Consider the following 14445-nt stretch of genomic DNA (forward strand, 5'->3'; position numbering starts at 1 on the left):
ACCCACTTCTGCCTATCCCAGCCAGATTACTAGCAGCAGAATATTAATTATTGCAGGGCAATGTTATCCTTCAATTGCTCTACTGGTTATTAGTAGTATTGGGCCCAACTGAAGTCTTGGGATGTGGGGACATATATAACTCTGAAATAAATAAAAAATGACCTAATGTAGCCAGTAAAATCCTTCAGACAATTAACTGAGTTAATTATTTCTATATGAGAACAATGCTAGTAAATTAATCTTTTATCTCACATTTGAATTGTTTCTGTGACAAATAAAATTTATATTATTCTTTACCATTTTTTTTCATTTTACTTTAAAGCTTTTTTCACATGCTGGTGAAACAAAACAGGTATTTTCAGTTATACTGTCATGTAATTCATAACTCTTTTGTACTTTGTTTCAGATGGAATGGTATTAAAACATGCAAATTTAAACAATTTTACCTAACAAGACATGTGGAAGTAGGACAAAGTTTCCTTAATAAGGCTTCCTAATTTTGCTGTATGTGCTTAATTAAATATCTCTGCCCCCATAAGACTTGAAGTGCATTTTGTGCCAGATTTTGCATTGCATATTTTAAATGAAAACAAATATTTACTGCTTATGTAGGCTGTGCAAGGTCGTTCTATTACACAACAGGATAGAGACTTGCGTGTTGACTTGGGATTTCGAGGAATGCCAATGACGGAAGAACAGAGGCGACAATTCAGCCCAGGTCCACGAACAACAATGTTCCGTATTCCAGAATTTAAATGGTCCCCCATGCACCAGAGATTACTGACTGATCTACTATTTGCTTTAGAAACTGATGTGCATGTTTGGAGAAGGTAAGAGACCTTTAATTTTTCTAACAAAGAATTAGTGTGATAAAACACATACAGGTTTCTTTAATATCTTTATGGGTTTCTTTTTAGCATTTTAAGTCTACCTGCTGAGGTCTAGATGCCATTTGGGCAAAACTACATGAGAAAAGTGAGGCAAAGTCTTCCCTAGTGAACTATGATTTTCTTTTAAATTGTGGAACTTGACAATACGGATAGAGTATTCTGTGGTATAAGCTTTGATACCTTTAGGCTAGATTCATATCCAGTCTGGCTCATTTGGATGATTAGGGCAGCTGGACTCTGCTGTTTGGTTAATGCTAACTGCCAGTGCTGTACACTTTCTTGAAAATCAGTCTCTCCATTCTGCTGCATGAGATTTCTGCCACCCTCCAATCTTCTTTCTGGAGGGAGGGTTGTGGGAAATAAGGATCCTAAAGAAATTGATTATCTAGATTCAGGCCTCATCTTGAGATGGAAACAACACTGTATAGCAGATAAATTCTATTGGAAGCTGAATAGGAGAAGTATACCATTCAGTACTATTGATCACAATATCCTAATCAGCCAGCAAGGGCAGAGGAATATTTTTAGTGGTTCCATTCCTACCTAATTCAGTTGGTAGACATGAAATGAGAGTAGTTCCAGGTACTACAGGACTTGGTCCTCATGCTTTTTAAAATCTATGAGAACTGTATTGACTGAGGTATCATCAACTGCATTCACCTGCATTTTGCCATTATAGTCCTAACCAGAGACGCCCTGAAAGTCTTTAACTGTTTTCTGGAAGCTATGAGCAGTTAGGAGTATTCCACAATATGTGAACTGCACTGGTTAACAGTAGTCTTTTGGGTGCAATTCAAGGTATTGGTTGTCATCTGTAAAACCTTTAAGAACTTTTCCCCAAGGCTCTGGGATCAGTGTGTGTTGGTTTATTATAGTGTTTGCTGTTTCCATGCTGAGCATCTTTTTTATGTTTTTGATTGTAGTTTGAATGTTTGTTTTTAATCTATGCATTGCTGGAAATGATTTAGACATTACTTTGGTGGAGGAATGAAAGAGCTTTTAAGGAGAGGAGAAAGGAACAAGCCTAAACAGTCCAAAGATTGAAGCATTTTTGAGAATGAAACTCAAATCAGAACACCCCAACTTGATTTTGTTTAATATAAAATGGGAGAGAGAAACTAGGCTTTCAAAATTCTGTTATTATATACTACAGCCATAAAGCTGAATTCCTGGAATCCCTTTTCTTGGTTTGGCCTACCTCAAAGGACTGATATCAATCTTGAAAGCCTCACAAATTTCTCAACACAGAGGCATCAAATTTTGCTTTTAGAACTTGAAGATGGCAACAGATCCTTGGGCATCCCATTTTCTGTAGAACGAGTTGTCAAGACATTGTCCCAACCAATAGTAAGTGAAATCACATAATGGACTTGCACAGTGCCATGCTGCAACTAACATAGCAATTGGGAAAAAACTTGCTTCAACCAGAAGCTGTCCTACAACTTGCGGCTTCATTTTCATGGAAATTACTGGAAAACAAATGTGAAATGGAGAGTTACTCAGGATCACTATCTGTCTTTCACAACTCAATGTTAATTTTTATGGAGAGTTGGCCGGGGGAATTTGTCACAGAGCCCTCTAAGATTACCTTTGTTCTTAATCTACTGAAAGAAGGGGTTGCCAAAGAGATTGTGTCTCTCATTGAGGATAATGATTGGATAATTGTAATCCTCATGTAAAGTTTTAGAGCTGCTTTTGATAACTCATCCAAGATATCACTAGCAAATTGGAAGAGTTGCAAGGTGAGCCTAAACATAACTGAGTTTGTGAATATGTAGTTGATTTTCAGCTGTATGCCAGACATGTGGACAGGAATGAAGTTGCTTGGATTGACCAGGAAACTTCTGATGAACTGATGCACACCAGAAAATTTGGAAGAATTGTTTCAACATTGTGGGTTATAAAATGTGTGGCTATATAAATGTTTTAAATAAAGTAATAATAATAGTGTGTTAATTGAGGGGTGACTGAAGGAATTGAAGCATAGAGAAGATAATTTTACATCATCTCTTCACTCTAGTCTCTTCCTCTGTAGCTTTCTGGGGAAATTACATTATTTTTCTTTGACTTAGTCAGTTTTCCTTGTGGCCTCCTTGGCCTCCAGTTCTGGAGAGGTGCAGTGAAGAGATCCCTGTTCTAAGCAGAGAAAAAGAGAATGTGTGATTTCTATTGTAGAACTTTAGGATACCTAGCTAAGATGTACATGATTAAAGTACAGACATCTGAGCCAGTTACACATTGCTGCAGCATGGAATTGCAGGCCACACAGCAAGCTAGTGTTTGAATCTCTCCAGAACTTCATCTTCAGGAAATCTATTGGGCTTCACTTCCATAAGCTTGGCATATAAGCCCTCAGACAATTAGGAAGAAGTCACAGAACTGAGAAAAAGCAGTTTTCTCTTTATTATTCTTATTATTTTTTATAACTCCCTGGTGTAGAAATACAGTTGTCCACTCCTTCAGACTCTGGTGTAACAATGAAATTCATAGTTACTAGAGAAAGCCAAGCTTCTAGAAACAATTTCCAGGCAATTGCTTTGAGCTGCTCCCATTTTGCAATGTACAATTCCTTTACAGCTGAAAATAAATTAACATATGGATTTTTTTTGTCATTCTGCATCATAGGTTATATTCATGTCTAATATTGGGCATAAATTGGATGAAATGTCCATGGGGAGCAATTTCTTTCCCTATCAAAAGTCTTAGTAGTAGTAGTAGTACTGTTTACACATATCCCTTCTTTTTTATCACTCTTTTAAATCTGTGACCATTAGAAATCATTTCCCAATGCCTCTTCAGAATTGGTGAACTAGCTTAGGAAGGCATGCATATTTGCCAAATGGGATTTGACAGGTGCTATAATTTGATCACAATGAAAAAGGGTCATGAATATTTAACAGCTTTTTATATGTATAGCAAATTTGAATACACAGTAATGCCTATTTGGACTGATTAATTGTCCATCAATCTTCAGATTTGTGATTTTTTTAATGTTTTGGACAATTATATACTGATATACTTAGATGATATACTGATTTTTTTCCAGAAGTTCCGCTTTGCACACGTAATACCAGAAATGTCTTTTCTGAACACTTGACTTTTTGCTAAATTGGAAAATGTGGATCTGATCTTCCCAGTTGGACTGTTTGAGTTACTGGACCTCTCCAATCAGGATACAGATGGAGCCTCCAAATCAGACATCTAGAAATGTGAACGATGTCCAGTGTTTTCTGTGCTTTGCTAATTTCTACAGAATTGAGTATATAAGACCATGATCTTAACTTCTAAAAAAAATAAAATAGATGGTCTGTTCAAGAGTATGCAGCTTTTCAAAGGCTGAAAATCTCTCCAACCTTTTGTTGTGCAAACAAACGTGGACCTGACCTTGGGAGCTGTTCCCAACTTTCAACAAAGGCTTTATGCCTCATCCAGTCATAACTGCAGTGGGCCAAAGCTGTACTTGCAAAACTAGCAGGTTTCTTTCAGCCATTTCCCTCCTTTAACCCTGGGAAAGGAGGAGTGTGAGAAAGAGAGTCATAATAAACCTATGTTTATTCTGAAAGGTGTAAGTGGGGGTAGATGGGAACTGCAGGCTTTTAAGATTTTGTTATTATATCCAAGAATAATAAAATAGAATTCTAGTATTTCTTGCAGTGTCTGTTTCTTGATGTAGCCTTGATGTAACCTTGAAAAGCTGGCAGCTTTGAATTTTGCAAGCCTGTTTTTGATTTCTCTTAGAATCTCTTTCATGGACTCCTTTATAGCAACACTCTCACACTGTGCTTTAATGCACAGGATCTTCAGGGATTTGTCTACAACCTCCAAAGCATTTCAGTTTAAAGCTTTCTTGATCAGGTCTTCCATGCTTTAGTTAAACATATTTTTACCAGCTATTTGAGTTGCAAGCCATGTTATAGCAGGAGTTCTTCATCCAGATTGGATATCAGCAGTTTATATCTCAGTTCCCTCTCTAAAATGATTTTTGGTCAACTCATGAGACTTCTTAGATTAATATATATTTGTAACTTGATAAATTTTATAAATGGGTGTGTGTGTGTGTGTGTGTGTGTGTGTGTGTGTTGTTTATTGCTTTTCAGTTTGATTTATTTCTGTCCACAAGTTGGTTTTGATCTTTGCAGTAGCAACTGCCTTTACAGTTTTACTTATAATCTTTTTTTTCTTTTCTTTTAATAGTCATTCCACAAAGTCAGTTATGGACTTTGTCAATAGTAATGAAAATATTATTTTTGTACATAATACAATCCACCTCATTTCTCAAATGGTAGACAATATTATTATTGCATGTGGAGGAATTCTCCCACTGTTGTCTGCAGCAACATCCCCAACTGTAAGTACAATATTTCCCTCTAATGGATATTTTGCAAATTGCACTTAGTGTATTAGTAACACTTGTTTTGAGCATGATTTTCTAAATAAGAAGAAAATATTCACATGTTTCATTTTTTTAATCTACAGGATGCAAGTTTTATGCCTTTAGCAAATTTGTATACAAAAATTACTTCAGAATAATAATTTTTATTTATGTATATGGGTGTTTTAGCTAGGTGTACTGCAAAATAAATGGTTATAAACTTCCCAAATTACATTGCTCTGTTTCTATATCATAATATTATTCTTATCTAGTACAGCTTTCCAAATTCCTATTTGTAGTAATGCTCCTTTTTAACATCTATATGAAACCTCTGGACGGGATCATCCGTCTCCAGGGGATGAAGTATCACCAATACAGTAATGATACCTAGTTATATCTTCATCCCAGGTGAAGTGAGTGTTGCATGGACATCCTTTCATGGTGGGTGGCGGCTGTGGGGGCCTAGATGGGGAACAACTGTAACTCAGTAAGACTGAGTGGGTAAGGGTGGGCCCCTCTGTACCCAGGAGTTTATCATCTTTGGTCTTAGATGAGAGTGCACCAGCCCAGACCTGGTATGTAACTTGGGTGTGCTCTTGGACTCACAGCTCTTGCTTGATGAGCAAGTAACAGCCGTGGCCAGGAGGCCCTTTGCCAAACCTCGCATTGTGTGCCAACTGTGCCCTTTCCTGGACAGGGAGACTCATTCCCTGGTCATTTCCTGACTGAACTATTACAATGTGCTGCCTATGGGACTACCCCTGAAAAGTATCCAGAAGCTTCAGCTAGTGCAGAGTACGGCCTCACGAGCCATACTGGGGCCCCAGAAAAAGGACACCTATAATACCCTTGCTTTGTGAACTACACTGGGTACCAATTTGCTTCTGGATCCAGTTCAAGGTGTTGGTTATCAGTTATAAAGCCCTAGGTGGTATAGGGGCAGGTTACCTACAGAACTGGCTATACTCCATCTCATCATACTGTCTCACTCAATCAGGCAGGTAAGATATATTTCAGGTCCCCATCAGTTAGAGAATTTTGACCTGCAGATTCTAGATAGAGAGCCTTCTCTGCTGCTGTCCCTACATTGAATATATATATTCAAATGTTAAGAAATACAGTTTTTAATAGCCTTATATTGCTGTGTATCAAATGGATGCTTTATTAATGAATGTTGTACTATTTCCTTATTAATTAGAGTTGTATCAATTACAGTGATGCCATACAAGAGTTAAAGTTTAAAAAACAAGTTTATAAAAGTTGACTTAAAATTGTGAATTAATACCTGATTTTTAAAATATTATTTTCTGTTTTGCATTGTATTTTCATTTGACTGTAACATTTCTTTTTCTTTTTGTTGTGATCTGTTGTCTGCTTTTCTATTGCATGTCCAGGGTTCTAAGGTTAGTATTATTGTTACAAGTTTCAGTTTTGAGTTTTTAGAATTAGACATTTTTCTGTGTTCATTTTTTAATTATTTAGCCTCTTTTGATAAAAATGTAGATATATTATCAACAGGTTTTGATTGTATAATCTAACTATATGAAAGTAAAAGCCACATTCAGAGGGCATCATTTCTAATATTTTTATTTAAATACAGCATGACATGAGAGAGAGAGCAGACTTGCATTTCTCTTTTGCTTCTTTAATCTTCTTTGGGATACTTGAGCATGATGACATAACGGTTCTCTCCGCCTTACCTCATGGGCAACAAGAACCAAGGATCTTGGCTCAATAAACAAGGAATTATTAAATTGCAACAGTATTAAGAAGAAAACTGAAGAAAATGCTTTAACCTTTTCTAATGTTATTCAGTAATAACATTAAAAAAGGCTAAATATTTTTTCTCTCTCAAAAGAACACCTTGAATGGAAATAACATTTTTCCTTTGTTACAGTTCAAACTGTAGAAATGTTGTTATAATGGATAAAATTCTTATAAAACCAATTGCAAATTACAATTGATAACATTAACATGTGAAACCTGAATAATATTTTCTAATATGAATAAACAATACATTCTCTTTCACTTCAGAAGGTTAGCAGCAAAAGAGCAAATAATCTTATAATACTTTAAAACAAAAGGGTTTATTATAGCTTTGCTTTCATGGGTCTAACTTAATGAAGTTTCTTGGGGCCAACAAAAGCTTTTAACATAATAAATATCTTACTTCTTATTATGTTCATAAATTACCAGTAAGGGACTTTGTTGATTCTTCTGTTATCTGGAATGCATTGAAGAAGTTCTGTATAAAACTGTATTTTTATACTGAACATAACCACAAACTGTTCTGTGGCCTTGTTGCTAAAATTATGCAGATGCTAGTTAACATGCCAAGCCTTCTACCAAATGAATTGTTTAATGGAGAGTAACGGAAACTTTCCATAGAGCAACTCACTATTTTTCCTGAATTTTAATGAGGAAAGAGTCCTGTTTCAGTGTTTGCACAGTGTTCCACTATTAAAATAGATTTTTCTATTTTGGTTTTTAATTAGTGAAGACTAAAATAAATTATTAAGTGTGTGTGTGTATGTGTGTGTGTGTGTGTATAAAAACTGGATTTGAATAAATTAGAAGAAAGGTGTGATTTTGAGATTTCTCTTTTTTCTGTCTCTCACACACACACGTCACATGAACACATACTTAATACTGTATATAATATGTCTGTATATAGTGGTTTTATATCAAAATTAATAGAATATTTTTGCAAAAGTGATTACAAAATTGTTCCTCATAGCTTACCATTGTTAAAAGAGGTACTGCATCTTCTGAAACATGGAAAAAATAAATATTGTTAATGTTTTTAAAAATGTTTTACTATGGTATTACAAGACATAAGTAATGCATTATTTAAGTGCATTATATTTACACAATGTTCATGACACTCGAATGTTAGATATTTTTAAAAAATGAATTTTCAAAGAACTGTTATATGAATAAAATTCACAAAACTATGTTTGGAAAATTACTTATAATTAATGCCAGGCAACATTATCTCCCATCATCCATAAAATTATCTTTAAAAACACTTGCATGAAGTGTGTATTTGTGTGCGCAGGCATACATTAATTAGATGTGGCCTACTGGACCACTTTCATGAAAGAAACAGCTATCTGTTGTTTTATTTTATATTCTAGGTAAAAAATGAATTGTACTTTTTTAGTACATATTGCCAAGAATGCTTTTTACATTCTGGCCAAAGTCTTAGTTCTACATAACATGTCATGTTCATGATATTTTGCTTTTAATTTCCAGTGAGAAGAAAGTTATAGCAAATTTATGAAATTTCTTATTCACTTGTATTCCTTTAACGGAAAATTGAAAATCCATTCTCTTTAACATATGGTTACTTTACTGAAGCTAGTTCATATAAACAGCTTTTGTTGTAGGGATTTTATATTACATAGTATGCATGAAAAGGTAATTTTTCGTATTTGTAATTTTTCATTATTTATTCTCTGTTTTGCCATAGTCAACATGCAAAGAAGAAATGAAAAAAAATGTTTGTGCATATAGTGTATTCACATGTGTGCCACATTAGAAATCTAACGTTATGCCTTTCTTTTCAAGACGGAATTGGAAAATATAGAAGTAACTCAGGGTATGTCAGCGGAAACAGCAGTAACTTTTCTCAGCCGGCTGATGGCTATGGTCGATGTACTAGTATTTGCCAGTTCACTAAATTTTAGTGAAATTGAAGCTGAAAAAAATATGTCTTCTGGAGGCTTAATGCGACAGTGTCTAAGGCTTGGTAAGTTTCCATAGAACAGTTCAGTGCACTAGGTAATTACATATAGACCAATTAAACTAGGTATTAGTGTGAGAAAAGGAAAAAAAAAACCTTATATGTGGAAGCTCGCTTGATTTTGATGAGAAAGAATATTTTATAGAACCTTAAGATTTTTAACCTACTGTTACCTCTATACCTGGTTATAGAGACACTTTTGGTTTAGTATTTGAATTCTAAGAGAGATGAATTTCTAATGAAAAAATAAGATTGTCATTTAATCGTGTGATGTGTTAATGGGTTTGGCGTCTTTTGAGACTATGCTTTTCCTCACCTTTAGGGGAAATATCTTGTTCTAGCAATTACAGATTCCCCCAGTTAGTAACAATTGTCAGTATCTCTACAGTCTGTTTTATACCGTCATTTATTTTTCTTCTGATAATTATAATACAGCTGAACAAGAAATACATTTTAAATATATTTTAAGCAAACCATTGATGTACATATTATACTGCTCTAAAGTATTATTATCTACATTACCATTTTCTTTTATCACTGGAGTATGCAAGTTATCAAAGGTGTGTTGGCCATAAATAAAAATATATAAAATCTGGAGTCTTAGTATCCTTATAGCGGAAGTTCTATAAAATAGTTGCAAACTTTTCCAAGAATTCATTATTAAGTAAGTTAGTTCAGAACCAGAGAAGAAAAGGATGGCTGATCTTTCAATTTCTGTCAGTTGTGTTAATTTAGTGGTACTGTATTAGGGAACCGAGATCTTTGAAGAAACAGGATAGAAAGACTATTGACGCTTTGGTGTTGGAGAAGACTCCTAAGAATACTATGGACAGCCAAGAAAACAAATGATCATTGAACAAATCAACCCAGAGTTTTTACTAGAGCACAAATATTCAGGCTCAGATTATCCTTCTTTGGACACACTTTGTGAAGACCTAGCTCTCTGGAGAAGATTAATGCTGGGAAAGGTAAAGGAAGAGAAACAAGAGAAGCAACCACAGTGGATGCACTCGGTTACATTGGTGTTTGCTTGCATCCTTGGAAGACCTGAAGGACCAATCTGGGGACAAATCATCTTGGGGGAAAAATATGCGATTGCTAAGATAAATACCAAGTTGCTAATACATAATCATAATCTTCAATTATGTGTAATTCATCTCCAATAAGAGCTTTACTTTTGGATAAAATAACCTGTTGACTGAAAAATGTGGACCCATTTTTGTCATTTCCTCTTTTTTGGTGTCTCATCTTCACATTTTTTATAGTTTTTTTTACAGAATTTTCATTAAACAAGACTGAATAAATTTGATAGATAAGGGTATTAGATACATTAAAAATGCAGTAATACTTGGGTATCATAATTTATAACACAATAGATAATCCAGTATGAGACAAAAAGTGTAAAGAATGCAGATCTTAAATCTAAAAATGATTTATACATATTAAAATCTTAAAATAAAGTTTAAATAGTGTTATTAGAAAAGCATTTTTCTAATCCAAATCTTAAATTTGCTTCCAAATTACAAATCCACGTAGAAGTTCCTTGTGTCAGAGCTCCCTCTTGTGGTACTAAATATCTCATGAAATTCATAAAAAAGAAAACATAATAGCACCAAATAATGTGTAGACTTAACAAAGCTGGTTGGAGAAAAATAAATTCAGATAAGGGAAGCAAAGTGATCATCATCATCACCATCACCATCACCATCTGTGATTGATTTTATCCTGCTTATAAATCAGTTCATCATTTTAAGATCTATTGTAAGAAGACTGTTATAAGAAAAAAATATTATATGAATGGACAACCCTATTGACCATTCAAAAGAAGAAAAATAAGCAGTTTTAGAAATTAATTAAGCTGTTTTAGGACACAAAAGCATTTGTTCCTAAATCCTAAAAGAAAAAAAAAGATGCATAGTGAAAAACACATAAAGATTATTAAGTGAGTTTTAATTAAAACAGGAAAGTTCTATTTGGGTGGGCCCCATTGTTCATTACCTAAATAAAACTGTAATTTGGATTATTTCTTCTTTAAAGAAATTCTATGTCTGTGTAATGGGCCACTACCTACAGTTGAATTTGGAAGTAAAATTAGATTGTTTTAAGGCTCAATTTTTATTTATTCTTATTGCTTTAAAAAACAACAACAGAAAAACGGAACAGAATACAATAGTACTCATGGATATAAATACATTATCAAGAAAAAAGAGCATAACAAATATTTTTTTAAAAAGGGAAAAACAAACAAAAAGGAAGCAAAGTATAATGTATCATTATAACAATAAACAGTTATATAACTGAAATAGTTTCAATTTTGTATATGCTTGCTTAATGTAAATATTATGCTTTTAAGGTTTGCCTTAATGATAAATATAACAAATTAATTAAACACAACAGTAAAACACTTGCATTAAAAATATTGTAGGCAAGACACTGGGAATTATGTTACCTTCAGTTCAGGCATCCCAAAAGACAAATGTTGAAAGTTAAATTACTTTCCCAAATAAGTGAAACACATAAAAATAACCTGAAATTCAGAAATACACGTAAGGATTTGAGGAAAGATGATCTAGAAAGAGAAATGAAAAACTTATTCAAAAACTTGACTTGGATATAGAAGAAACTTCAGAAATTCAAGAATTCTAACAAATTTATTTAAATTTATAATTTTTTCATCTTATAGACACTCCATTTTTTCCATCTTCCTTAGGCCACAAACTAGCTACATTCCAACAAGTTAATATTACCTTTTAAAATACACATCTTTTAAAGACATGTTCATTTTCTTTTTGAGGTTGATTTTTAATCAATTGAGATGGGCAGTTAATTCTAGTAATAATTGTGGAGAAATATTTTAATTTGATTTCAAATAAAAGCCATTGGGTCCAATTTTTGGATTTCTGTCTCTTCTTAGTTTTTAATCCTTTGTTTTATCCTAGAGAATGAGCATTTTTTTATTGGCATCATCAGTTCAATATACAGAAACTTTGTCCTCTGGATAAGGGTAGTAGTTCTCTTATATCTGAACAGTTGACAGAAATCAATTGTTTTTTGTTTTTTATATTTTGTACATTCAACTGAAGGTGCAACTGATAGAATCTCAGTTGTGTCCCCAGTTTTAAACTCTGTCAACATTTCTTGGCTATGAAAGTAAGACAGATTTGTTTTTGAAAATTCAAAAGCTTGATAAATTATTTGTCCTAATAAACATATTGCCTTTAAGGAGTTTGAAATTCATTTTATCTAAGAGTTCTTAACTTCAGTCATTACCTTATGTATATCAGATTACCTGATAGTTAGATGAAAGATAGGCATTGCTCTAACCAGATGTCTCCTCCACTCTTTATGTATCATGAGGTTTCAGTCAAATGGATGTGGCTGCCAATGTGATTTTTTTTGACCCCTACAGATAATTGTAGCCCTGGTTCCTCTTTATGCCTCTTATGCTCTTTCAAGATTGTGTCACCTAATTTGGAGTAAAATGCTAAATAATACCATGACATTTCCCTTCCATTTCTTACTAAAAATAAAATAAGTAGATGCATTAAGCATCTGTTATATTTTATATATGGTATGTAAGATTAACCATAAAACATAACATCTCTTTTCCAAAACAAAAAAAGAACTTGGACCTTCTTTTCCCCTTCACTCCCTTTTCAGATATCATCATAGCATGTGGTTCTCAGGTGATCAAATAATTATACCTTTGAAAATATTTAGCTCCCACATATAAAAATCTTGCCTGGTTTCTACATTACATACGTTGATCATCAGTTGGTTTCAAAATCACAAATAGAAGTATAATTGTGACAATGTGCTTTTATTAATTTGCTTTTATTAATTTGCCAAAAAATAAGACTTACACCTAATGTGTAAGTCACTCATGCGCTCGTGACCTCCCGTTTAGACTACTGCAACGCTCTCTACAGGGGGCTGCCCTTGAGGACCACCCAGAGGCTTCAGCTGGTGCAGAATGCAGCCGCACGAGTCGTGATGGGGGTCTCCCGATACTCCCATGTAACACCTCTACTCCGTGAGCTGCATTGGCTTCCGGTTGCCCTTCGGGTGAGATTCAAGGTGCTGGTGATGACCTATAAAGCCCTAAATGGCTTGGGTCCGGGATATTTGAGGGAACACCTGCTGCCGGCATCAAGCTCCCTTCGTCCAGTGCACTCCCACAGGGAGGGTCTTCTCGGTGCCGCCGGTTAAAGATTGCCGGCGGGTAACACCCAGGGGTAGGGCCTTCTCAGTGGGTGCCCCTGCCCTGTGGAACCAGCTGCCTGCGGAGCTTAGGACTGCCCCCGACCTCCGTTCATTCCGCCGGGACCTGAAGACCTGGCTCTTCGAGCTCTCTGGCCCAGACTGAGAATTTTTTAATTTTTAATTTTAACTGGGTTTTTATTTTTTCTCAGGGTTTTATTTAATCTTTTAAAATTTGTTTTAACGTTTGTATTGATTTTCTTTTAAATACCCTGTAAACTGCCCTGAGTCCTTCGGGAAAGGGCGGTATATAAATCTAAATAAATAAATAATGTATGTTAAAGGTATATCATTGCTACACACCCTCTGTAGTCACTAATTTGTCACTTAACTGCTTTGTATAATGCATTTACTTATATGCTGAAATATTTTTTCTGCTCTTTTTTAGTTTTTGAACCCCATCTTAGTTATACCTTGCTTGCTTATTCTTCTTTCATATGAAATTCATGGCCCTCACTAAAATAATTTACACAGTGGTCCTAAATTTCTTCCCCCTTCCTTCCTATTTTAAATTAAAAATACTTAAATATAATAGAATAGAGCTGGAAGGGACCTTGGAGGTCTTCTAGTCCAGCCCCCTGCTCAAGCAGGAGAACTTATACTGTCTTAGACAGCTGAATGTCCAGTCTCCTCTTTAAAATCTCTAGTGATAGAGTGCCCACGATTTCTGGGGATAAGCTGTTCCCCTGGTCGATGGTCCTCACTGTCAGGAAGTTTCTCCTTAGTTCCAGGTTGCTTCTCTTTTGATCAGTTTCCAACCTCTCACAGTTACTGTTTTTAAGCCAGGTCTCACCCAATCTGTATTTGCACCTTTGGTTTTTCCTGCCTGAATGTAAGACTTTGCTTTTCTCCACATTGAAACTCATTTTGTTGCATAGGGCCCATTGTTCAAGTTTGTCAAGATCTTTTTGGATCCTGAGTTTGTCTTCTGGTGTTTTAGCTACTCCTGTCAGTTTGGTGTCATCTGAAAATTTTATGAGTTCCCTTTCAATTCCTTCATCTTAAGTCATTTATGAAGATATTGAAGAGTACTGGGCCTAAAACAGAACCTTTGTTCTGTTGCTGTTAAATAAATGTTCAGCAATAGCAGGTACATATAAATACACAAGATTAAGATTAAGAAACACATCTAATACTAACCTTCATTTATTTGTTCATAAATACATCCAAACATAACA

The 14445-nt window shown here is 34.6% G+C and overlaps 1 protein-coding gene across 3 annotated transcripts in view; it reads left to right on the plus strand.

Moving 5' to 3' along the window:
- NBEA (neurobeachin) overlaps window positions 1-14445 on the plus strand; it is a 372004-nt gene that overhangs the window by 82577 nt on the left and 274982 nt on the right. For 2 of the 3 annotated variants that reach the window (XM_083361879.1, XM_083361880.1), the window contains exon 1: window positions 8836-9013. In XM_083361879.1, coding sequence (XP_083218005.1) covers window positions 8866-9013 — 148 coding nt within the window. In that variant the 5' untranslated portion in view covers window positions 8836-8865. Of the gene's footprint in view, window positions 1-612; window positions 831-5084; window positions 5239-8832; window positions 9014-14445 lie in introns of those variants that run through there. The other variant, XM_083361881.1, reaches the window with a different exon arrangement.

Source organism: Vipera ursinii (assembly GCF_947247035.1).
Source record: "Vipera ursinii genome assembly, chromosome: 4".
NCBI classification, from domain to species: Eukaryota; Metazoa; Chordata; class Lepidosauria; order Squamata; family Viperidae; genus Vipera; species Vipera ursinii.